The sequence below is a fragment of the Trichogramma pretiosum genome, unplaced genomic scaffold, assembly GCF_000599845.2.
Source record: "Trichogramma pretiosum strain Unisexual culture from Peru unplaced genomic scaffold, Tpre_2.0 scaffold15, whole genome shotgun sequence".
Lineage (NCBI taxonomy): Eukaryota > Metazoa > Arthropoda > Insecta > Hymenoptera > Trichogrammatidae > Trichogramma > Trichogramma pretiosum.
In genome coordinates, this window is record NW_019641686.1 from 423,245 (window position 1) to 449,153 (window position 25,909).

General features: G+C 36.1%; 5 protein-coding genes across 10 annotated transcripts; 2 read left to right on the forward strand and 3 right to left on the reverse strand.

Annotated features, from left to right (window-relative positions):
* Positions 1–335: 335 nt before the first annotated feature.
* Positions 336–3,481, reverse strand: LOC106650190 (integrator complex subunit 10). The gene is made up of 8 exons (XM_014368090.2): positions 2,981–3,481; positions 2,834–2,901; positions 2,538–2,781; positions 1,963–2,464; positions 1,544–1,869; positions 1,308–1,472; positions 977–1,235; positions 336–775 (listed from the first exon to the last, which is right to left on the reverse strand). The coding sequence occupies exons 1-8, from the start codon at positions 3,110–3,112 to the stop codon at positions 609–611; spliced, it is 1,863 nt and encodes a 620-aa protein (XP_014223576.1). The 5' UTR covers positions 3,113–3,481; the 3' UTR covers positions 336–608.
* Positions 3,482–3,527: 46 nt separating this feature from the next.
* LOC106650151 (ribosomal oxygenase 1) lies at positions 3,528–5,813 on the forward strand. The gene is made up of 2 exons (XM_014368011.2): positions 3,528–4,259; positions 4,329–5,813. The coding sequence occupies exons 1-2, from the start codon at positions 3,818–3,820 to the stop codon at positions 5,738–5,740; spliced, it is 1,854 nt and encodes a 617-aa protein (XP_014223497.1). The 5' UTR covers positions 3,528–3,817; the 3' UTR covers positions 5,741–5,813.
* A 1-nt stretch (position 5,814) lies between these two features.
* On the reverse strand, positions 5,815–8,713 carry LOC106650154 (alpha-methylacyl-CoA racemase). Of its 5 annotated transcripts, none has more exons than XM_023461266.1 (7): positions 7,748–8,045; positions 7,502–7,656; positions 7,250–7,376; positions 7,042–7,177; positions 6,835–6,978; positions 6,528–6,774; positions 5,815–6,453 (listed from the first exon to the last, which is right to left on the reverse strand). In XM_023461266.1, the coding sequence occupies exons 3-7, from the start codon at positions 7,355–7,357 to the stop codon at positions 5,943–5,945; spliced, it is 1,146 nt and encodes a 381-aa protein (XP_023317034.1). In that variant the 5' UTR covers positions 7,358–7,376; positions 7,502–7,656; positions 7,748–8,045; the 3' UTR covers positions 5,815–5,942. The 5 variants fall into 5 exon arrangements, with proteins under 5 accessions (XP_023317034.1, XP_023317033.1, XP_023317035.1 ...); XM_023461265.1 differs by having other exon boundaries at positions 7,454–7,656; XM_023461267.1 differs by lacking the exons at positions 7,502–7,656; positions 7,748–8,045 and adding an exon at positions 8,643–8,713.
* Positions 8,714–8,874: 161 nt separating this feature from the next.
* LOC106650153 (importin subunit alpha-3) lies at positions 8,875–14,473 on the forward strand. 2 transcript variants are annotated; one of them, XM_014368012.2, is made up of 8 exons: positions 8,875–9,248; positions 11,512–11,614; positions 11,698–11,902; positions 11,986–12,146; positions 12,231–12,457; positions 12,540–12,905; positions 12,981–13,304; positions 13,381–14,473. In XM_014368012.2, exons 1-8 carry the CDS (start codon positions 9,183–9,185, stop codon positions 13,471–13,473), a joined length of 1,545 nt encoding a protein of 514 aa, XP_014223498.1. In that variant the 5' UTR covers positions 8,875–9,182; the 3' UTR covers positions 13,474–14,473. The 2 variants fall into 2 exon arrangements, with proteins under 2 accessions (XP_014223498.1, XP_014223499.1); XM_014368013.2 differs by lacking the exon at positions 8,875–9,248 and adding an exon at positions 11,090–11,114.
* Positions 14,474–14,550: 77 nt separating this feature from the next.
* Positions 14,551–16,325, reverse strand: LOC106650155 (39S ribosomal protein L3, mitochondrial). Its single transcript, XM_014368018.1, has 7 exons — positions 16,147–16,325; positions 15,955–16,054; positions 15,610–15,846; positions 15,416–15,547; positions 15,184–15,344; positions 14,918–15,107; positions 14,551–14,847 (listed from the first exon to the last, which is right to left on the reverse strand). Exons 1-7 carry the CDS (start codon positions 16,206–16,208, stop codon positions 14,599–14,601), a joined length of 1,131 nt encoding a protein of 376 aa, XP_014223504.1. The 5' UTR covers positions 16,209–16,325; the 3' UTR covers positions 14,551–14,598.
* Between the last annotated feature and the right edge of the window lie 9,584 nt (positions 16,326–25,909).

Here is a 25,909-nt window from a genome sequence, read left to right on the forward strand (position 1 = left end):
TTTTAAAATTTTTGTTTTAAAAAGCATATATTATAACACATTATCATACAAATTTTATTTTATGGTTATAGGATCTTTTTGTTTCCAAATTTAATTATTTGTTTCAAACAAAATTTAAAAAAAGATGAAATAAAAATGAAAAAAACAATTCTATTTTGTACGACTAGTGTTATAAATCATAGATTGTAATATAAAATCAAGGGGTGTGCGACAATTTAAATATCCAAACTTTGAAGTGAAGAACCAACAATATAGGTAAACTTGGTGTTTAGGCAAAAGAAATATTTATATTGTTGAAAATAGGAAGGAAAAGTTATTCATTATTGAACACTGGGTTGTTTGTGACGTATCATTGTTATTCATCAGTGTTATCTTTATGATACATAAAAGCTTACTATAAATATATATCACATAAGGCATTTTATACAATTTTGGAGCATGAAACTTTTATAATACAATTACTGTTACTTTCATTCATAATTTTGTACAAATTTAATTATGAAAATGTTAAAGCTTATAAATAGTGAATAAAAGATTAATAATATTTTCAGTTTATTGTTATTAGAAAATGATTTTATTTTACAAAATGTATGTTTGATGAACCTTTATCATCTTAATTTTAGCATATGCTGCAAGGTTGTTTTTTCATTGATAATAAATCTTTTCAGTACTTCGTCAATCGGTTCCAATTCATCTCTCGCAACCTGTTTTCGCATTATTTCTTTTATTTCATTGCGCACACCTTTATCTGCTCCTCGTGTACCAATTCTGCGGTCTAAAAATGTTAATAATAATATTTATTAGATTATAGCTTAAAAAAACAACTTTGCCGTGATAATATGCTTTTCGTCAAAACACCAAACTCGCATGACAAGTGCAGCAACGAAATTTTCCAAAAAAACATATTCAGACTCGTTGCTCAAAATATACCAAATCAAAAAACAAGTTACAACAAAATTTTAAGTTATAAACCTACTTGGTACGCTTTCAGTAGATCCACTAATATTTAAATGTACATTTCCTCCATGCTCTGTCCATAAATATGTAAGTTCTTCCAAAATATCTACATTGATAAGATAAGCCTGAAAAGCTGGATAATGAAATGACCTTTGATTTAAAATCTCTTTTGTGAAATAATGAAATAATGGTGCTTCTTGGGGCCAGTCCATTTGCATCAAAACAAATGCATGACCTATAGCCCAATCATGATTTCTTCCAGGCCAGGATAAACTTTCCTGTTAACCAACATGTTATATTAGTACTATTTTTTACTTGATTGCATAGATTCTAAACAGTTTTATACTTACTTTAATTGCGAATAAAAGAAGTTTACAGCAATACTGAAGTATAGGAATTTTTGTTAAAGACAAGTAATGTAAATGTCTGGACCCAATGACAGTTAGTTTAGAAGATAATTTACCTTCTACACTTGGTAATGCATCAACTACAGGTTTTATATACTCTAACATTGCCTGAAACACAAAAATGATACAAAATAAATGATTCAGTAGAGTGAAAAATTGTTTATAAATTTTGTAATCACCTTATAATCTTTTACAACAAAACACGAGCTTGCCATCCGTAAGTGAACACTTATATTGTTTGCTTCTTGAGGCAGCCTTAGTAAAAGATCCCGATGCAAATTTTTATACAATGACACATCATTTACAAATGATGTCAAGACCGCATTCAATCGTAGTTGTGCTATAAGCCTAACAAACTCTTTTTGAGATACTTCACTTGCATTCATAAGATCATATAATTTTACAGCTAAAATTAAAGCATCCCCATCATATTCTCCATCACAAGTAATGACAATATTATGCTGTTCTTCTTTTTTACGTTTCTTGATTTTTGGCTCTGACGGAACTATAAAATTAAATAAAGACAATGAATGAAATTATAAATAGTTTATGTCATGTATATGCTTAATCAATTTATTTAAAGAAAATATTTTCTTACTCGAAAGTGGTTCTTCTGCAAAAGCTTCAACAAGCACATAATTCTGAGATCCAAAAGAAGATGAATGTTCTTGAAGAGTTCTGATAAAAACCACCATGCAGCAAAGTATCAATTGTTTATTTGAATGTTCATCATTCAAATTAGATGCATTTGCATTAGCATATTGATGCAAATGGTCACAGTACATGAGTCGATTCCATGGAACAGCAAATAATTTGCTTAATTCCCACCCTAATTTATTTCCCATCAATTCTAATACTTGGAACAATTTGTCCCAGGGATTATCTATTTGAGTATCCTGAGGTTGTTGTAGATAAGCCAAATAAAATTCTACAGCTTTGGTCAATAGTCGTTGACTTGTTTTTGCAGGTAGTTCAATTTGTGCATTACTTAGCAGTGGAAGTACTTCACAAGTTAATAGTTTTCTAATTTCATTTACTGGTACACCATGCATTTCATGATTATGTTTTTCAGCTGTTGTTAGTGTTTCTACTAATTGATGCTATAAAAGGTAAAAATGAATTAGGAATTTACTCGAATATAAAAATTTTTTAGATTGATGAATGTTTTTTTACCCCATATGAAGAAATGGTTTGAGGAAATCTTTTAAACAATAGCAATAACAATTTGCAATGTTCAATAGTTTCTTCACTACGTTCAGCAGTTAGTAATAGTAAACGATGTTGAAGTTCTTGAGGTATAAACTGAAACATTTCACATAAGAATTCTGATTCATCTTCGATTTTCTCAGACCTTAATGATTTTGTTATTTTTTCTGTTTCCTTCCATATTTCAATATTATCTGGAAAACTCTGAAAACTGTCATGCAAATTAATATTTTATGAAACAAAAAATTATATTATTAGCTTACATTTCAGTAAAACATTCTGCTGCTCCTTGAGTATTTTTTGATAGTTTTTCAAAACGATAAGCTTCAAACTGTAATAGATTAAAAAGATCTGCTAGTAACAGCATATTTCTTAATATGAATTTTATTTATAATTAATAAATGATTCACCTGAACTTTTATACTGTGTGGGAATAGGGATTTGGCAGAAATTAACCATGATTTAGCTGAATGAATATCAACAGCCAAAGCATCATTAGCTTTCTTCAATAAGTACTCTTCTTTTGATGCTTGTACATCCATTATATTTTTCGTTCTTAACAAAGCAGATTGATGTATGATTTTTTTTTCAAAAAATAAACAAAATAATTATTCTAGTTCTTCTGGTGTTTGGATTATACACAGTATGCCGCGGTATGCGACATGCACTACCATGTAAACAACCTAAGTGAATGAGATAAAAAGATCTGCTATGTGCGGGAACTTATGACGAAATTCATTCGATTTTAATAAATCACTTAAAATTCTATAAATTATCAAAATAAATTCATTTTAAATAAAAGATAAAACAATCCAATTCCAATCAATAAAACGTTGAAATGTTATAATCTTAAAAATATTTAGAGTGAGCGAAATTATAAAATTTTAAGTATTTTCCTACGTTTTAGGCGTTACGATGCGCGCGCAACAAGTCGTCAGCTCATTCAACTCACAAGTCACAACTAACAACACATAGTCGTTCTCGTGCTTGTAACAGAAGCACGTGTTACCGCTTCAGTAAAGCAATCATTTGTTTAGTTTAATCCATTTATAAGGTATATTAATAAAATTTTCAAGGTTTAATTTTGCTCGCAAAAGCTAAAGACTATTTGACTGTAAGTTTTTAGTGAATCAAGCCGCATTGGTTTAACAGTTTGCTGTACAGCAAAACTTGCACGTGGTCGGTGTAATTTAGCCGGCAAGTCATCATTTCAAAAGAAATCCTTTAAGACTAAGAAATTTTTCATCATGGAAATGTTATCAGCTTACGAAGTAGCAAGACTTCAAAATGCTACAAAAAAGACTCAACCAATATCGCAAACTAGTAAATCCAAAAAATTGAAATTGAAAAAAAAACAACAAAATGGTGTGAGCAAAGCCAAAAATAAATCTCCAAAAGAAAATAAAGGTTTTGTGATAGTCAATACGAAAATTTCTCCACAACAAAATGCTAAAAATAAATCTGATAACCATGGTCAGTTACAAAATAATTCAAGTGAAACCAATAAAAAAGTGCCCTTCCAACAACAAAACGGTGCACGCGAGCAGTCAAAATGCAGTAATGCTATCACGAAAAAAACAGTGAAAAATACTAAAAATTTAACTATCCAGCCGAAAAAAGTTGTTAAAAAGAAGAAAAATACCAAAAAGCAAGAGGTCAATAACAAAAATCTAACTGAACTTCCTGCAGGTAAGACTACAACAAGTAACGGTAATGAAAGTGATTGTTCAGATGTACCAGAGCTTGTATATTTCCCAGAACATGGCAGTGAATCAATGTCAATTGAAAGTGATGAAGAATACTTTGAAGATCATGTTAATCCAATCGAAGCTAGTGAGGAAGCCTTTAACTGGTTGGTGTATCCCATTAAACCAGATACGTTTATGAAAGATATTTGGGAGCAAAAGCCTCTTCATGTGAGACGAAATAAACCAAAATATTTTTCTCCAATGATGTCAACCCCATTGTTGGATCAACTTCTAAGGGACAATTATATCATGTATTCCAAAAATTTAGATATAACATCTTACTCTGATGGTATCAGAGAAACTCATAACCCACCTGGAAGAGCCTTACCAAGTGTTGTGTGGGACTATTATCTCAATGGTTGTTCAGTACGCATGTTGAATCCTCAAACCTTTATTCCTATAGTGCATAAAATCAATTCTGCATTACAAGAGTATTTTGGATGTTTTGTTGGAGCCAATTCCTATTTAACTCCTCCCAATAGTCAAGGGTTTGCTCCCCATTATGATGACATTGAGGCTTTTATTTTACAAATTGAAGGTAAAAAGAGATGGAGATTATATAAATCAAGAAATAAAAAAGAGTTGCATCCTAGATACTCTTCTCCAAATTTTTCACAAGAAGAATTAGGGGAACCAATTTTCGATGATGTCATTCATGCTGGTGATCTATTGTACCTTCCAAGAGGTACCATACATCAAGGAGATACTTTTGGATCTGATGAACATAGTTTGCATATTACATTAAGTGTTTATCAAAATAATAGCTGGGCAGACTTTTTGGAAAAATTGCTCCCAAATGCATTGAAAAATGCCATTGAAAATGAACCAAAGTTTAGGCAAGGTTTACCATTACACTATTTAAAGCATGTCGGAGAAGTTTATAAAAATAAAAAAAACGATAATATGTTGAAAGAATTTGTAGATAAAACTAAATCTTTGGTTCAAACTGTCTTTGATAAATATTTAAATGTTCATGAGGCTGCTGATCAGATGGCCAAAAATCACATTCATGATTTCTTGCCACCAATGCTAGATGAAAGTGAAGCTATTTGCACAGTTCAAGAAGGAGGAGAAAAGATGATTGAAAATGGTGAAGTTGTCAATAGAGTGGAAATAGAGCCTGATAACATGGTAAGATTAATAAGACATCATTGCGCTAGATTAGTCCATGAAGAAGGAGTGCATAAATTATATTATTCTTCTGAAAATTCTAAAGAGTATCATGAATATGATATACAATTTGTAGAAGTAGACGAAGAATTTGTTCCTGCGATTAAAAAACTTATAACAGTGTATCCACAATTTATTAAGGTAGATCATCTGCCTATTAAAGATATTGTTAAAAAAGTTCAACTTGTAAGAGACTTATGGGAAAAAAATATTGTAATAACAGAGGTCCCTTTGCCAGCCTTAATGGATTAAGTTTTTATTTATAAAGAATGAACTTGTTAAGACACTTTTTTTTATGTATATAGTTAAGATAATGAATAAAAATATTGTTTTCAAACATAAAAACTTTGATTAAAATTATTCAAAAAACCATTAATTACTAATCAACCATATATCAAAATTATATCAATGTCAACTTCGACATAAAAAGATAGCAATTTATACAAATTTGAATTTATAATTTTGATGCTGGTTCAGATTGTTCAACTATACCATTCTTGATAAAATCTTCAATTTCACTAGGAGAATATTTGTATTCTCTTAATACATTCAAAGTGTGATCACCAGGTCTGATATTTCCATTTTTTGTGGCACAAGATTCTCCTGGAGTACGAGATAATCTTGGTGATGGATTTGGTACAATTATATTATCTTTGCCCATAGAAAAACTGTTCTGTGATACATTATGTACATGGGATGCAACATTTTCGAACGTAAGAACGGGTGTAACACATGCATCAGTACCATCAAATATTTCACACCATTGTGCTTGAGTTTTGCTTTTGAATATATTTGTTAATTTCCTGCGATTTTCTTCATAATCATCATATTGTGGTAGTTCATCTTCAGTCAAGTCAAGTTTACTCAACAATTCTGCATAAAACTGAGGCTCTAAAGCTCCTACAGCCATAAATAAACCATCTTTAGTTTCATATGTATCATAAAAATGAGTTCCTGTGTCAAGTCTGGAAATATTTATTATTTAATATTCATTTATTATTTAATATTAATAAATAGCTCAATTGAATATCAAACGTACACATTTTTTCCTCTAGGCTGTCCCCACAATCCAGGAATACTTATTGATCTATAAAACCAACTTCCTAAATAAGCAGTACCCTCTACCATTGAAGTATCTATTATTTGCCCTTTCTTACTCTGGTTTCGCTCATGTAAAGCCATAACAATTCCAAAAGCACACATTAAACCACCACCACCAAAGTCAGCTGCCAAGTTTACAGGTGGTGTAGGTTTTTCATGTTGACGACCAAATATAGATAGTAACCCTGAGAGATAATGAAACTGTGAAATTACTTTCAAATGTAAAAATTTTTTAATATTTTTACCTGATAATCCAACATAATTTATGTCATGACCAGCCATTTCAGCGTAAGGACCATCTTGACCAAATCCAGTTAATCTTGCATAAATTAATTTTTTATTCTGACTCATGAGGTCTGCTGGTCCTAGATTTAGTTTTTCCATGACACCTAATGAAAGTCATTTAGATATATGAAAAGAATGAAATTTATCTACCAAAGATGAAAAATTACCTTTTCTGTAAGGATCAATAATAACATCACAGCTTTTACAGAGTCTTTTGAAAATATCAATACCTTTTTTTGTCTTGAGATTCAAGGCAATTGATCTTTTTCCATTTCCTAAAGAATCCAAGTGTGGGGCTCCTATCTAAAAAGCATATCAATTTTAACAATGCATAATAATTGAGCATTTAATAGCTTAGAAAAAAATTTACTTTACTTTATCGATTCTTATTACAGAAGCTCCAAAATCCGCAAGAAGCATTCCGCAAAATGGAGCTGGAGCCAAACCTGCTAACTCTAAAATTTTAATGCCTTTTAAGGCCATTTTCAATTGTGTTGCGTTACTGAAAATGAAAAATGTATCAGAAAAATTAATCGAAACTTTTCGTAATCGTAATTATTTAATATAAATGTTAATAACATTCTATTGATAATATTCATATAACGAATAATTGTTTTATTGACAGACTTTCAATGCCACGATAATGCGTCAAGTCATGATAAATCGTATTCCAACTCCAAATTCTGCAGTTTAAATGCAAATCGCTAACGATAATGAAATCTTCGATAATTCTCCTTCTCTTTGCAAGCGTCTTTCGATCGCTAGCTGCCACTTCTCATGTTCTATGCCGTTCATTTTCATTGGAATGAAAAAGAAAAAAATAAATAAACGTGAATTAAAGAGGGACGAAAAAAAAGCTATTTTTAAAAATACTAGATTTTATCAAACTTTTCTTCGATCGGAACGATCGGTATTATTTTCAAAGATTCATTGGTTGCTTCATCTTCGTCATAGTTAAAAATTTGATTATAATTCTGATAAATAATGTTAGTCATTGAAACTGTGTTCTACAAAAATTAGAGTTCTAAGTAATTGGCATCGCAATACAGCAGAGTGTCAATTTGCACAAGCCGATTCATCGACTATTTCGTTGATATTTTTTTCTATTTTATAAGACGAAAAAAATCAGTGTACTCCTTGAATTAAATTTATTCGTACACCTAAAGTAATAGTCATTGATACAAAAATCTCATGTGATGCAATCGAGACTCACTGGAATGCTCATTGGTCGACGTGTTTTCAATACACGAAAATTGAGTTCTTTTAAAAATGCATATTGTAGTTATAATGATAGCTTTAAATAACGACGCCATCAAAAGTTGTGAAGCAGCTGCCGACTGCCGAGTGCTGAGTGTCGGCCGTCATAACCTCGAATAACATATTACTTCGTTATTGTGGTCTGTAGATGGTGCTGACCTTAATCTTCGTTTTGAAATGCTATAATTTTTGTTAGATTATAATTCTGCCCGCTCTCATATCGACACGTTTCTCGCGCTGCAAATGTAAAGAACGAATTGGTCTTATCATCTGGCTCGACGCGATTCTTGATAAGTCAATGCAAAAATATCGCGATCGTTGGCGTTTTTTAGTTGGCGGTCAGACGACAGACGCTATCAAAACTGTGCCGCGGTGAATTTTCGCGGGTGTCGCTACTGGCAAGCCAAGGCAAAGTCTTCAATAAAACGTAGGTTTCTGCGACGGAACTTGGCTGATTTCGCGGCAGCACATCGAAATAGCTGATCGTCGAGTCAGTTACTACAAAACATACTTATACTCAGGAAGGTTGGTCGAAGATATATATAGTCCCTCTCATTATCTCTCTCTGTCTATCTCGAAAGTCGAAGCCAGAGCAGCTCTCGGGGACTTTGAAGTGGAATGCCGTAAGGGGCGTCATACACGTTGTGTGCGCTCATCTCTCTTTTTCTGTACTAGCACACGGCTCGAGTGCGAAAGCCACTGGGAACCCGCAAAATATTATAGCGAGCGACGACGGGGCAGCGCGACAGGCAGCAATTGTCGTTCGTTTGGCAACACGATCAGAAATTTTATAAACGGTCCAATTCGCAACTGTCGCGCCCGCAGAGTATACAGGCGCGCACATACACTGAAGCCTGTAATATATTACAGTCGGAGTCGAAGAGAGTCAGTTCACGCACGCACGCGTACGTAACGCACGGTCGCACATCAGCGCAAGAGAAGACTGTCGAAAGGAGAATACAACACGGATCTTCGGAGCGAAAATCGATTCGACTTTTGTTCCGTCACTTGTAATAAATAAAAAGCAGCCAAGCTGGATAACACAGGAAGGATGGCGTCCGACATGATCAACAAGAATCGGATGATGGTCTTCAAGAACAAGGGCAAGGACCAAGATGTAAGTTGCTCATTCAGAGACATTCATTGCCTTAATCGTCCATCTTAAGCCTATCTGTTTTGCGACGCATATGTGTATGAATACCAGTAGTGCCATGTGTCGTGCGCCAAATTTACTTATAGATATACCTTTTTACATGTCAAGTTGGGAAATGAGCCGCGCGACGCGACCAATTTCGCCGTCGTCTTGCCTCCGTGCTCCTATAATTAAATCGTCCATTGTGTAGTAGAAGCTACCCTTTGCAGGGCAGCTTATGTTTCACCGAGTTATTCTTCGCTGGCATGATTATTATTATCGGCCGTTATAGGGCGACGCGCGCTTCACTCTTCGGAATTACGAGGCAATACGAAGGAAAGAAATGGCGATTCGCTTCGCGCACACAATGCGGCATGTTGCTCGTGTGTAAAAGAATCTATGAATTTGCTACATTTTGACTGAGAGACTTTGTAGGATATTATAAAAGTAGATAGGTCCCCTCGCGCTCGCACGAATGTATGCGTGTGCAAAAATGTCTGCAATGATGAATGCGATGAATATCCAACTGTTCTGGATTCGTGATGTATGTTGATAATTTCGAGTAAATGTATCAGTGACTCTCACAAGTACACATTCATGTTTGCAATCATTTCCTATGCCCTAGAGACACGTTTATTACATTACACGAGTGTAAAAGAGCAGTTTTGCATGTCCTTATGATGTAGAAAGGTGAAAAAGCGAAAGAGGAAGAGAGACAGACTGAGCAGGTGGAAGTTCATACATTTCCTTTGAATTTTACATATATATACACACATCGCCGACTCTCGTGGCCTTGGGCGCTCGATATATGCGCAACTAATCGAAGTGAAAAAATTCATTTTCACGAGCTCGCCTCTATTGCTTGAAGAAACTGACGCATTCCTCTTGGCTTGCTCAATAAATTGTTATATCGAATTGTTTGCTGGGTTTCAGAGATTTTCTCTCTCTTTCTCTCTCTTTTACGTTCTCGCTCTTTCTTGCTCTGTCTGTCTTTCGCATTTGCTAGCGCGCGTGTGCAAAACCGGATACATCGATGTGTCTGTGTATCTGATAGCCTCACACAAATTGTATATAACACACCTTTATAAACATGTATATATTAAATATGTGTGTAAAAGATATGTATAAGTGAGCACACATAGTCATACAGGCCCGAATTATTCACAATTTTTGGATTAAATAAACATCACTGAGAATAATTGTGATGATTATTTTATTATCATCATGTATAATAGATGTTGGGTGATATTGTGAGCTATGATGATTGCTGGTTGGAATTTGAGGATGAATTATGATATTGAGTTGGTGCTTGAAAACCATGAATCATTTGAGAATGATGCTTACATGATAATTACATGAATTTTTACACATCTTTTTCTTTTGAATAACATGTGTTTATTATATGTATACATAATTTTTCTTTAGTTATTGAAACATTAAGATTGGTGAAGTAATTTTTAAAGGTTGTAGAAAAATGAGTTGAGTAAAGATGTCTTTAATGAATGCATCTGGTTTTGATGATAACTTATCATGTGGCTTGAATCTTAACTTTTTTTTGTTCTGGTTCGATGATATGAGTGATGGTGGATTAACTCCTTGAGTGTGGATGGCGTGCGGACGGTGCGTCATGATGAGCAGAAGTGAGCTTGCAAAGAATTTGTGGATATGCAAAAGTTGATGATGTGCAAGTTTAAAGAAAATCCATTGAAACGCTATTGTTTTATACTCATTTTTCAGCCGACATAGCTAACTTTGCTCCCACACCCAAGGAGTTAATCAGACGTACAGTCTTATGAGAAAGATTAGCTTGATTAGCTAATTCTAACATAAACAATGAGACTTCAAACATGAGTAAGAATTTCAATTATATAATTAACATTATTTAAGAATTTGAATTTATTTAAATATGTATCAAAATTTTATGTGTGCAAAAATTTACACTCAAAATTTTGTTGATCAATTAAATTTCACAGTATCACTAGAGAAGAACTAGTGCATGATCAATTATCTTAAAATATACTTTTTAAGTTTCATTAAATGCTCTATAGCACAAGATCCTGAAAATAACAATTGAATTATGATTTTAGGGGAAAGATCAATTAAACTATATATTGGATTTCAAAAAATATTTTGCACATATCTAATATTTACTTGTTTATTTATTAATTTTATGATTTATCTGTTTATTATTATTATTTTTTTTTTTCTAATAATTGATTGTTGTAATCCAATTAATGATTTTCAACAGGAAATGAGAAGACGGAGAAATGAAGTTACAGTGGAGCTCAGAAAAAATAAAAGAGAGGAAACTCTTCAAAAGAAAAGAAATGTTCCTATTTTGGATTCAACTGGTAAAGGATTATTTACACTTACTGATCAATTCATCATAATATTTACTAATTACGATTTTATTGCTTTTTCAATATTTTGATAGATGAGGAAGATATTGATAAGCAGTTGGCAAAAACTAACTTGGAAGAGCTGGTTTTGAAAGCTGATAGCGCAGACCCTGCTGAACAGTTACAAGCTGTTCAAGCAGCTAGAAAATTACTCTCATCGGATCGCAATCCACCTATAGATCCTCTAATCGATAGTGGTATTTTGCCTATTTTAGTTAGGTGTTTGGAAAAACATGATAAGTAAGTTACACATTTTAATATCATCTAATACTTTATTTTTAAACTTATTTTTAAATCATATATATTAATTTTTATATTTTTAGTCCCTCTCTACAATTTGAGGCTGCATGGGCACTAACAAATATTGCCAGTGGAACATCAGCCCAAACAAATGCAGTTGTAAATGCAGGAGCAGTTCCACTATTTCTTCAATTATTGCTTTCCAGTCAACAAAATGTTTGTGAACAAGCTGTTTGGGCTCTAGGTTAGAATCTCATCATTACTATGATACAAAATAAAAATAAATGTATTTTTCAACAAAATATCTAAATGTTGATTTTTTTTATAGGTAATATTATTGGTGATGGTCCAGCATTGAGAGATTATGTTATTCAACTAGGTGTTGTTGGCCCACTTTTACAATTTATCAAGCCAGATATCCCACTCACATTCCTACGTAATGTAACGTGGGTCATTGTTAATTTATGTAGAAACAAAGACGTCCCTCCACCTATTCTAACAATCAAAGAGATTTTACCTGCTTTGAATGTTTTAATTCATCACATGGATATTAATGTAAGACACAAACTTCTATAATTTTTTCTTCACATTTATTGATTCAGGAAAATGTATATTGATTTATGAATTATTTTTATAGATTCTTGTTGATACTGTTTGGGCTCTGAGTTATTTAACAGATGGAGGTAATGAGCAAATTCAAATGGTCATTGATAGCGGGGTTGTCCCACGACTTATTCCGCTTCTATCACACAAAGAAGTTAAAGTTCAAACAGCTGCTCTAAGAGCTGTAGGAAATATTGTCACAGGCACAGATGAGCAAACGCAGATTGTTCTAAACAGTGATGCGTTATCTCACTTCCCATCATTACTTACTCATCCCAAGGAAAAAATTTGCAAGGAAGCAGTATGGTTCTTATCAAATATCACAGCTGGTAATCAATCACAAGTACAAGCTGTTATAGATGCTAAGTTAGTACCACTAATTATCCGAAATCTCTCGAAAGTAAGTTGAATTAATCAATTTATTATAATTTTGCATCTTGCTGTAACTGATAGTCAAATTTTTTGTTATACTTAGGGTGAATTCCAAACTCAGAAAGAAGCTGCTTGGGCGATCAGTAATTTAACGATAAGTGGTAATAAAGAACAAGTAATGGAATTGATCAAAGAAGGTGTTGTAGCTCCTTTCTGTGAGTTGTTATCATGTAAAGATAATCAAGTCGTACAAGTTGTTCTTGATGGTATTCATAATATGCTAAAAATGGCTGGACCAAATGTTGAAATGTTGGCTGGTATGATTGAAGAGTGCGGTGGGTTAGACAAAATTGAAGCGTTACAAGGTCACATGAATGGGGAAATCTATAAACTTGCTTATGACATCATTGAGCAATATTTCTCGGAAGTAAGTTAATCATATTTCATTTCAAAGCTCGTAAAAATTAGATTTTCTGTAATACTTGATTCAATTTTATTTTCAGACGGATGATGTCAATCTTGGTCAGCCAATCAACGAAGAAACGTTTGAATTTGACCCTTCCGCGGCCATCCCAAATGAAGGGTTCAAATTCTGAGAGGTTCTTTTCTCTGTTTCCGCTCCCCGATTGTGCCGTCCCCCCTCGAATAACTTGAGTCTAGAGCCGCTCGGCTTTTCCTTGCCTTTATCCTTTTTTCACAATTCCATATTACATCTGTCAAAGTGCGGCTAACACGTTTTTATGCGCCATTATTTAAAAAATTCTAATGAGAACAAAAGGGCCCAAAGATGAAAGATTATGCAAAACTACTGCAGCGAATTGAATGCCGATTGCCTTTATAGGCATTATAACTAGGAATAGAAGAATTAATTACAAGAAAAGGCCATTCGACTTTTGACGATCTATGAGAACGAAATGACCGGAGAAAAAGTCAACGACTTCTCGAATCGACTGTTTTTTTCGTTCGTTATAATTTTTACAATAATTGATTTACTATTTGTAACGTTTACATCGTGAAACAAGTCTAATCAAGATGCTGGTTCAGTCATAAAAGCTCACTAACGTCAAGTGATTATTATTTTTTAATATTTTTTAATAGGAAATTGAATATTTATTTATGAAGTGAAATGTGTAGTTATCAAAATTTTTCCATTTGATAGAAATGAAGAAATAATGTTGCTTTTGATTCTAAAGCATTTGATAAACGACCGACACGTCTTCTCATGTGAATTGTTTAAAATAATGTTGATATAATTCATTTCTTGCTTAAATCGTGCAAAGTTTGAGCAGGAGATTTTTTAATGCTGCAGCACTTGTATAGACTACATTAAGCTTTCGTTTGTGTCACAATTTTAATTACCTCTATGTATATATTAGGCATGTTAAATAAATTGCAGTCACGAATTTTCAAAAAATTATGTAATTAAACTTCGTTAGAGTAATCGATAATTAAAAGCATTATGTTAGGAAAAAGAAAACAGCATGAATAGTAATGTAGCTTACATTAGAGACAGTGGCTGTAACGATCAAGTTTCTTATTTCTATCTGAAATTAGCAATGTATATTTTTTCTTCAAATACATTGACAAACTAAATAACCTGAACTTTTACTCAATCAACCCTTTTCCCTCATTATAAATAATATAGTTATGTAGTTAAATAAATAAGAATCTTAATTGTGTAACAAAGTTTTATTTTTGATCTCTTATAATACTACTTATAATTATTCTTCATCTTCTGTAAACATAATAGTTGGGTCATTGAAATTGTGAAGATCATCAACCATTAATTCTTCTGGTAGCTCTTCATCTCTACCTGGGTAATATGTTGGAAAGTACGGAGTTTGTTTAAGGTATTTACAATTTTTCAGAGGTAAAACTGTATCAAATATTTGCACACATGAATTGCACTCTCCTGGTGAAGCACTTCCAAGAACCCATAAAACATTATATTTTGTATTAATTCTGACAATCTATAACAATAATTAAGTTTATTTTAATCGTTTGTAATATGATTATAACTGATTTAAAATAAGAACTCACTCTTTGAGCTTTCAACACTCGATATCTATTACCCATGTGACCAGGCATTTTTGTACCTGGCATAACACGAGCTTTTTTACCACCAGATCCAATATTTCCTGGTCTTCTGTGTGTTTTGGTAACACCATGACTAGCAGGCATACCATGAAAACCCCACCTTTTCATTACTCCTTGAAATCCTCTATTTATGCTGTTAAACCAATGATTAATTAAATTTATATTTTAAAATAAAGCAATATAAAATAAAAAATTATTGAATTACTAACGTTTTACCCCTTATGTCTACATACTGTCCAACTTTAAAATGAGAGGCTAATAATGGTGTACCAGGTTGTAATGCAGCTTCAGGGGAAACATGAAATCTAGCTAATAATCTTTTGGGCATGACTCCAGATTCTTCAAAAAGACCGCAATATTCTTTTGTGAACTTGGGATAAAAAACATAATTTTAGATGAATTTAAATATTTGATCCTTTGTAATAAATTATTGTTACATACCAATTGTGGATCTACACTGTCTGCTCCTATTATAAGACTTCCTTTTGAAGGTGGAAGTGAAGTTTTTCTTTTTGTTATCATAGGTTTGTATGTTTCTGGAGGTTGATACTTAATTACATGATTATCAGCCACCTATTGAAATTAATTTTAGTCATTATTTTGTTTAATAAATAAAACAATCAATTTGTACATACTTGAAACAATGTGGTAAGAACCTTTCTTCCATCCTTCATCCACATTGGGTAAACACCAATTTTTCTGGCTATTAAACCAGCTCTTTGGTAACTAGGACTCCATTCGACAGCTGATTCAACAATATTTAAATTGAGAGGAGAGTAAGATCCGTAACCACTCTCTGGTCGAGGATACTTTTCTTGGACCAATTGTTTGAGAAAAGTTTTATTTTCTGAAGTCAATTCATCTTCATAACGCTAAAAAAATATTTAAACATTATTGTATAGTTCTAAGCAACAAATTTATTTTATGTTCGCTTCAAGTTCATTGACATGATGACATAATAAAAATTAAAAAATTCTTACTGTGCTTCTTGTGCTTTTAATAAGCCAGGGAGGAAACCTTTTCTTTGGTTTAGGCAGTATTCGATGTTTTGAACGACATGTTATTTCAAGGAAGTCTGGTCTAAAAGACAAAAAGACAATTAATTATAATTGTTTATAATATTTTCTAAGTATCTTCGAATAACATTAAATGTCACAAAATGGAACACTCACTTTGGTGTTAAAAAACTCTTTAATGGATTAAATCCATTGAGTACTTTTAACAAGGTTGTCATTTTTGAATGTCAATGTTTACAACATGTGAAAATTTAATACATTTAATGTTAAAAATGTTCACTACAATACATTGGCAGGTTATAATTCGACGATGTCATGAGTAAGTAGTAACAGCGAGTTGCCAGACGACTAGCGGGCGACTCTAAAGCCGGCCGCTACGTTACCCCATGAGTCAAATCTGTTTTATCCTCAAGACTGTTGAACGTTATATTATAAAATTCGCAGCGACCGGTGTTTCTACTCTCTAGCAAAATATATAAGTACGCAGCGCTTGCAAAGGAGCTTTGAGTAACGATTGGCTATTGTTTAAATTATTGCGCAGTTTTCTTAGACTTTGCTCGATGATACAGTCGATAATTAGTTTCAGTTGTAACGGATTTTGGAACATGATTCTTTGAAAGTAACGTATTCCGATTTGCGAACGGATAATCATAGCTCTCCTTTCTCAAAAGTTTACAGTCGTAGTTAGTTTATCTCAGGTTGTATGAAAATACGTTGAGATAACCCTGAAAACTTGCTATAAATTGTTGACCTGACGACAATTATCAATAATTGCAATTGAGTAGTTGTATGATACGACGAAACGTACGCACCAAGTGATCTTCGAAGCAATTAAGTATGGCGAATAGCCGCGTTCATCGTACGGTGTTTCATCGAGTGGGATAATGACTCATTCGAAAAATCTACACGTATCAGGTCAGTACGGATTACTCTTGGGTGAAATTATTAAAGTATTATTATCATGAAACAATAAAATAGTTAATAATAAATCTCGCCGGGCTTGTGGTACATGGTATAAATTATAACCGTCAATTATAAGAAATACAGTCAATTCTCGCTCGAAAACGTTAACCTTCCGCCAAAGAGAACTTCATTGCTAAAATAAAATTCTGATTGCTATTATCATAGACAGACATTTCAGTAGGACTTTTCATGTTTAGAAACCGTGTCGACATAAAGTATCGCCGTTGAATCGAGATGCATCTTTTTTCCGTTGTTCGCGCCTCGTATTTCGTAGTTGTATTCCCCTCGACGCACCGACTCCACAGGATCGACAGTTAGTCGTGCAAGGGTCGCGTACCGAGCGAGCAGCAGGTCTTGCTACGTTCTCTTGCCTTTTCGCACGCGATACAATGTTACGTTTAAACACACACATATTCGCATAAAATGACGCGGGTATTATATCTGCGTCACACTTGTTCTCTCTCTTACTAGTCGGTGCTCGCGTGGGTGGGTGCACATAACGCTGCCAATGTCCAGTTCCATTTCCCCGAGGGAAATCCACTTCATGATGGGAATCCCATTATTTTTCCAGCTACATATACGTGTAAGCGTGTGCGTAGAACACCTAGACGTCGCGCGCAAAAGTACACAGCCCGAAAAGCAATAGAAGGAAATGCGGACGACTGTTTCGCTCGCATCGCGTCGTGCCAGCAGCGCGCACAGTTTTCGACCTTTTTCTTTTCTCTTTCTCTCTATTCTGGCTGGTCAGACAGTGCGAGAGAGAGAGAGTCCCCTATTTTTATATACTTTTGTGCCTTGCTTCCAATGTATATACACTGCACACTTGTGCGGGTGTGAGACGGTTCTATGTATGGCGTTACGTTAAGAAACGCAGCTGACCCTTTACAACGTATATCCTACAACAATACTTATTTATAAGTGTTCGTCCGTCCGGATAATGCTGCCTGTAACTGCATGCCTTTTGCTACATCTTTATTCAATTGATGATTCATTATTTTATTAATATTTTTTATTTTGTCCTTATAGTAATTATATAATGTGTAAGTCAAAAACAATGACATCGTATTATTCAGTAGCTCTTAGAGAGAAAAAATCGGACTTTAGTAAAAGTACCACATTCATAAGCTCTTACTCACAGTAGCGGTAAAAAGCTATATTCGAATAAATGTGAAAAACGAATTTTCTTTTCGCTTTCGTTGTCGTTCACGCGCAGGGTGTGCGTCGGGGGTCTCTCTCGTTTTACACGCCAGTCTATATGGTACAATAAAATAGACGCGCAATTCAGTGTATAAAGCAAATGAGTGTGCCGTTGCCCACGTGAATGTATGCTCGCTTCTTTCTCTCGTGTCCTTCCTATATAACGTGTATTATGATTATCCGAGCTATTCTTCGTTTTACTGAGCGCACGTGCTCGTCACCGACTGTACTCGCTCTTTTTATCTTAAAAAAGCTCCACGAGATAGAACACTCGCGCGCGTTTGGTCAAAAAGAATGAAACATAAATATAACGGCTAAAAGAGCTGCCTCTATGTATAATATATTTTTATTCCCCATCGACTCGCGGCGATTTGGCTCGTTTGAAAAAAAAACTTGCGTACGAATAAGAAGGAATAAATTTTGATCATGGTTAAATAGGAGAAATAATAAATGATCGAAAAGCTCGCTTGCTGACTTTATTGCAGCTGCATAATTCAGGAATAAATTTCAATTTCATTGGATTTTGACTCGGAATGAAATAGATTTGTTCACGCGTTTAGAGTAAAAAAAGTCCCATGCACACTTGGAAAGCTTACCGATGGTGGCAATGCGTTCCGCAAGCACGATTTTACTCAGCTACGGATAATACAAGCGAGAAAACGCTGGTCATACAGCCCGTGTGTGAGTAATGTGAAAAAAAGACAAGCGAGGTTCACGGACACGCACGCGAGAGTCGAAAAGCGCACCCCTTCGAAGAAGAGAGAAAGAGAGCAGAAAAAAGAGTCTGTCTCGGAGATCAATGGATACACATTCGTCCCTCTCTCGGACAAGAAAGAAAGAGAGAGCGAGAGAGAGACGCCCTGTCCTTCTCCTTCTCTCATACCTCCCTTTCTAGAGGATGACCAATAACAAACACTGCCAAGGGGTGGTTCGTACTTTTCTCTATATACCGTGCTACGCTCGCTCGCTTTTTTCTCTCCTTCACTCTAATGGAGTTTTTACCGATAAAAAATTTACTAGTTTTTCTCTGCGACGATTCTCCCTCTCTCTTTCTCTCATGCCTCCTCTCTTTACTTTGCCCTCTTCAACTCTTTTTTTACGATTTTTCTATTTACGCGCGTGCTATATGGATACATACATAAATATACGCGTATACGAGCGCGTTTTAACTGTTCCTCTTCTCTTTTTCTCTATTCGTTTGTCCCTGGTGGCAGCGTGTATACTCCGGAGCAAGTTTCTGCGCAATATTCTCTCATACCATTTACAGAAGTGGACGGTGCGCGCGCCTATATATACGTTGTACTTTATCCGCATGTGGAACGGACATTAAAGGACTCTACACGCTCAGAGAAGATGAGAGCTAGAGGGTAGTCGGAAGCCATACACGGCCCTGGTTAGAGAAACGTAAAACACTTTCTTGTTGAGACAATAGGATAATATGTATATCGCTCGGCCGAGGGAAGATTGTTTCCGCTCTCGAACCCCGCCGCGGCGTGGCTATACACGTTCCTCGTATCGAAAGTTGTTTTGCTCCGTGCGCTTGCAAAGGGGTGAAAGTGTGCGGAATTCGATGTTGGATATACACATATATACAGCAACTTCTTTTTTCTCCTGGGGTCTTGGGCTTTCATGTTTGGGTTTTTACTTTGAAAACAAATCAATTTTTGCAAAGAGTCAATTGAAATTCTTGAATATTTCATCGAAGAATCGTGCGTATACGGTACATGTACAATCACTTCAAAAGTGGCACACGTTGCTATAGACCGCTACAACTTGGGCGTAATTTGAACAAAGTGTTGGACGCATCGGTTCTATATGCATATACACGTGCAGTCGATCGAAGCAGCAGCAGCAGGCAACGCGTAATCCTTTCGGAATTTATGCAGCAGGTTCTGTACCGTTTGCTACTACTACTACTACTACCGCTAGCATTGCTGCTATGCGCGCCGCGTGTCCGTAGAAGAGAAAGCGCGTTTGAGCTTGCGGTCATCCAACACCATATATAGGTGCAGCGCTACGCACGCACAAAGCGAAACGCGCCGCTTACAGTTTGCTGAATAAGAAGGGAGGGGCAGCGAGCGGGAGAGAGATAGATAAAGCGCGGAGGTTACTACCCTCCCCCTGCTCTCGCGTTGGCTATCCTATTCAAGAGCTGCGCGCTTGTGAGAGAGAAAATACATATATATATACATATGGAGATGGAGAGCGAGAGAGAGAGAGAGAGAGAGAGAGAGAAGGGTTGTGATGCGGTTGCGATGCGCCTCTAGCGCGTTCGCGTGAGTATCGATTGTTCCGCTATATAATGCTATACGCGTGTATGACTTTGCCCATCTTGTACGCATATAACCCCTCTCGTCGCCCGACAATGCCACCTTTCACTTCTATCTCACTGTGCTTAACGGGGGTGTGCATGTATTTTAGCATAGCTGTACGAGATAGCGCCTGCACATGCACAGCCAGTTTTGATTTTACACGAGAAAATTTAAGGTTCCAATATTGTGCCCGATGAATTAAAATTTCGTGCTTCATTCTTATGAAATTGAAGAATTTTAATCTAAAAATATTTTAAAATTAAAATTGTCAAAGGGAAAGAATTCATTTTCGTGAATTATATGAAGTCATTTTAATATTAGCGATTTATATCATTTTATCGCTTTTATAAACTACTGATTTACATTATAGTTTTTGTAAATTTATTTACTGCGGCGATTATTTCGAATGTCTTGAATTCGTCCCATGAAATTGTCATCAAAGAAACTGCCTTAAAGATAGAGCAGAATATTTTGAACACTATAATGTCGTTGTACATGGAAGGGCGTAAGAAATTCGTCGAATGTCCAGAGAAACGAGCTGTGTAGGGAACTGTGCATGTATACGTCGACGCCGCCCCACGAAAGCGAGAGAGAAAGAGAGAGAGAGAGAGAGAGGAAGAAACGGAGGAAAAACGACAAGTAGAATATATACGCTCGGTATAGCTCGCGAGGCCAGAGAACGTGGAGAAGGCGCGCGCGCGCGTATTGATCCTCATAATTCCGGAGAAGTAACGCGGGGGCGCGCATACAACTCGTCGGCGCGGTAGGGGTAGTAGTTGCCTCTCGCGAGCGACCCAGAAGGAGAAGAACGTGTGGTGTACTGAGAGTAAGAGAGAGAAGCTTCGGCTCTCCCGCAAGTCAGCATCAAAAGGGGACACACACACGTACTCGCCCAGACGCGTACATGTGAGAGAGAAAGAGTATCGAAGCCGTGCAGCAGTTGAGGAGCCCCGACCAATAATAAAGCCTCGCGTTTTATGATAATATCATATCCATATAGAGTCCGCCATTGGCCGGATAGTTGGACCAATGGCGAAAAGCTCGTGCAGCGTAAGCTTGCACAAGTGGGGTGTGTTGCGCGCTCGCAGCATATTCATATAGTCATATTGCGCAACTCGATTCTCTCCGTTGTATTATATGACGAGAGCCAGCGATGCTCGAGGAAATTTTCAACTATGGGAGAATGCTGATTCAATTCTAGCAGCACATAGCAATTTAGACTTGTACGTTTGAACAAATCGAATTATATCAATAAATATTAATTTATTACAGCATACGTTTTTTGGTTTTCGTAAAACTGATTTGCATAATATTTCATTGCAAATCATAATTTTTTAAACTTTCGTTACGTCGAACAAATTTTGAATTGCTATTGATGTAAAGGAATCATACAGAATCAATGATGACCAATCGATAATGCAGGTACTGACCATCTTATTTAATCTTTGATCGTGCGTAATTTGTATCGTCATAAAATGAAAAATTTTTTGTCGAAAGAATTTTCGAAGTATTAGGGGTGTTTTGGACTTAAAAAAATTAATACATTTTTATAAACCTTCTGAAATCAGTTCAATTTCATTAATAAAGCTTCGTAGCAAACAAAACTGCAGCGAGCAGTACGCACAGTGACGCGATTTCGCTCAATCGAGCTTTTCTTCGGCGTTGTCAAGTCCAGCACATATCCGGGGTGAGCGTACGCCTCGCTATTTTCTCCTCCATATTTGCCATCTATCTGTTTCTCTCCTTTGGTCAGCAAGTGTATGCGCGCGCGTATATGTCTGTGAGCGTTTCACGAGAGAGTTTCACAGAGAGAGTGCGCGCTCGGAAGAAGAACCAGAAGAAGAAGAAGGGAGGAAAGCTCCTCTGGTATATATTGTATACACTTACTGGACACTGGTCTTTCTCTCTCTCTCTCTTACTCTCAGCTTCTCCTGCAGCCGATTCCCCTTGACAATATACATTTGTGTATATATATTTACGTGTGTACGTATATACACACAGGATCCCCATTGAGATGGAAAGAAGTAGTGGGTGCGAATGTGCGCGCGCAACGAGCTTTTCTCTATCGTGCGCTGTTGTGCTATGCTCCCTCGCGTCATACATTTTACCCTCCGCGTATATCGATACGTATGAACGCTTATATCTATAGATATGTAGCTCCATATGTACTTTTATAGCAACAATTGCCGTGGAGCTATTCGTAAAGTTTCAACAAATTCAACTAAATATACGAGAAGTCTATTGTAGGCTGTGTTTTTGTTTCAATTCATGATCGTTAGATTTGATCGATTGATGAAATAATAAACTTGAAAATATGATTTTCTCGTCGTATTTATAATTATTTGTCTTGGAATTGTAACGATTGCTGAAAATTGAAAGTTGCATTATGTATTACTAGTACTCGTACACATTAATACTAAAAAATTATAAATAAATTGAACAATTTCCACGCTCATTGTTTTGTAACTCGAGTGGCTACCAATAACGTAGCTCAAGTTGCAACCGAGCTTGCAAAGCCCAAATGCCCCTGAGAAAAATTCAATATTAATATAACTCGTAAAAGCTCACTCGAAGTTCTTGCTGTGCACTACTTGCTCACTTACATCCACACGTACATATAATAGGTATATGAAAGAGGGGCGAAGTTTACGAGGGGTTTTCTCGCACCGTAGCTGCTGCAGTGCGTGCATCGCGAGATGCCTCGTACTCCTCGGGCCAATGGGGTCGCGAGATGGATATGATGGATTTATGGATCTAATAAAAGCAGTAGCGCTGATTGGCTAGGTAGGATTATGACGGGCGGGGCCCCGACCCCCCGTGCCGAGGAGCGCGAGGAGGGGTTATATCAGCGATCTTACTGCTGCTGCACACTCCTCTCCTCCACGGAATCTCGCCACCGCCGCTGTTGCTTTTCTCCTTATCTTGTCTCGCGTGCACCTCTTGCAGCGCTGCGACCGGGCGTGGATGGTAGGGAGCCTCCAAGCTCGCCGAGGAGAAGCGATACAGGTGCAGCGCTGGTATATACCAGTCTAGAGAAAGTTACTATAAGTTTTCTTTGTACACATATTCTCCGACTGCTGCTATTTTTTTAACGGTCCTTTTTTTTCAAGCCCCCATTTTGCCTTCCCTCTTTTTATTTTTATTTTTAGTTCTATATCTTCTTTCTTCAAGGATTTTTTTGTTTTATTTTTTAATGGAGCTCTTGGACCACCACTGAACTGACACTATGCAGCGCAGTGGTTACTGGAACAGGTAGTCATCTTATTTGCACTGCTTCAGCTTGTTCAAAGCTATAAATTTATAACTTTTGATTTCTTTTAATCTTCAGTTTTTAAAGTTTTGCTCTGTAAAGTCTACAGGAAAGATGAAGTCTCTTTGTCTTTTGTAAAAAATATGCTGCACACTTTTTTGTAAAGTTAAAAAAAATTTGAAATTCATTCATTTTTATAAAAAATTACCGAGATAAAATGTGTTTTGGTTGCAAGATCTGACATAAAAGCACAACTGACTTTATCGCTATCCCATCAAAATAGATTTTATATAATACCCATACCAATGCATAGCCCACACATATGTATACAGTTAAGCAGCAATAATTTCTACCCGCTATGCGGATTAAGTTCTCTAGTGTACGGTAGTGGTAAACGCGCGGCTCTCTCTCTCTCTCTCGTTCTCTCTTTCTCTTTCTGTCGGTGCTCTGCGGTGCCTCGGAATCGCGCGCGAAGCATATCTTGATCGAGGGCCAAATCCCGTGCTCGCTTCGCATTATACGAAATAACCCTCCCGAAGCTATATATATTTAGCTGTTCGCATGAGGCCATATACACACACAGATTCTATGTATGTGTAATTGTAAATGTTTATCAGTTTATGGGCTATGGTTTATAGCCTACGACTCCGTCGAATCTATGAATCTCGATTATTGTGCAGTGCGTGAGTTCGTGTCGATACCTCCATGTTCAGACTACACTGATACCAGTAAATACGTATGCCTCGTAGACGAAAGAAGTCAAATTCAGGAGCTTTTTTAATTAATAAAAGAAATTACAAATTTTTTTTCGCAAGCGATCTTTATGATTACACAAAATTTCAAGGATTACACGCAAAAGGTGTTTCCTGTAACCTTGAAAGTCCTTGTTTTTTTTCTTCAAAACCGTTGAGTTTTGTGTATCGTTGATCGATGTATAAGTGTATATACGTATGTACGCAGACGCTCCCTTTGTCTGATCCAACCAGCAGCAGCCAGCATGTAGCAGTAGTAGTAGCAGCAGCAGTGGAGGCAAACGTTTTGGTCAGTGAACAACTTCGAGAGAGGAGAGAAAATTCTCTTTCATCTCGTGGACGACGACGACTACCCTTAATCTTTTTCTTTACTTTTTGTCCTTGCAAGGAAGGGACGAACAATTCCTATTTTTTCAAATACACTGGATTTATGTAGGCTTAAAATCGAGAGAAATTTAAAAACAACAGCTATTTGAAATACATAACGCTTCGTGAAAATATCAAGTCGATTTATCTTGTAAGAAGCGTATAGTGTACGGTAAGCATTGGCAAAAGACCCAATGAGCACGGGGATATATCATGCGTCTCTGCAAGATTTAGGGAGTGAAAAACATTCGTTGGAAGAGGGTCGCTTTATACATATAAAGTCAGCTTAAGCTGGCTATATTATTCTAATTAATCATTTGTCTCGAGCATGGATTCTTTCGTGTAATTCATCCTTGAGCGACTGCGCGGGAGCTACGTTCTGTTGTTTCATTGTCGTATTTAATCACTGTGTCGTGTTGTCGGCGTCATATAGAAAAATTTTAATAAAAGAGAAAACAATTTAAAACCAAGAGAGAAGAGAAAGAGATGGAGAGAGAGAAAGAAGCAGATCGATCGAACGGAGCAGGGGTTGGCGCGTACAATTCTAATTTGGCGTCCTCGTACGTATATAGTCGGGGTGTATATACGATACACAGCTTAACAGCATTTATTTCAGAAGCAAGCAAGACGTATGGCATAGCGAGTACGAGTGCGAGCGCGCGGGCGAAATCGGAGATCGCCCATTTTCTCTCTTTTCGTGTAGGTATATGTACGGCAGAGCGAGAGCCCAGGCCTCACTCCACCAACTTCGCACTTTCTCGCATTAAATCTTTTAAAAACGCCAGCTCGGGAGGCATAAGTCAGCTCTATCTGAAAGTACATAGGTTATACGAACGCGCTCGCTCTCGCTCTCTCTTTCTTTGCTCCTTTTAAAAGTAAACTGTTTATCCTCGATACTGCCTGCTAGCTGCTACTGATGCTGCCGACGAAGTAGGGATGTAGCGAACGCACACCGGCGTTATCTCGACGAACTCCGGCCGCTCGTGCCGCTGCTGAATGTTGTACGCTGCAATGGAGTTTTCACGTGCGAGCGTGCTTGCCTCGAGAAAGGGGTCGAGGGGATACCAGCCAAAGCTCGG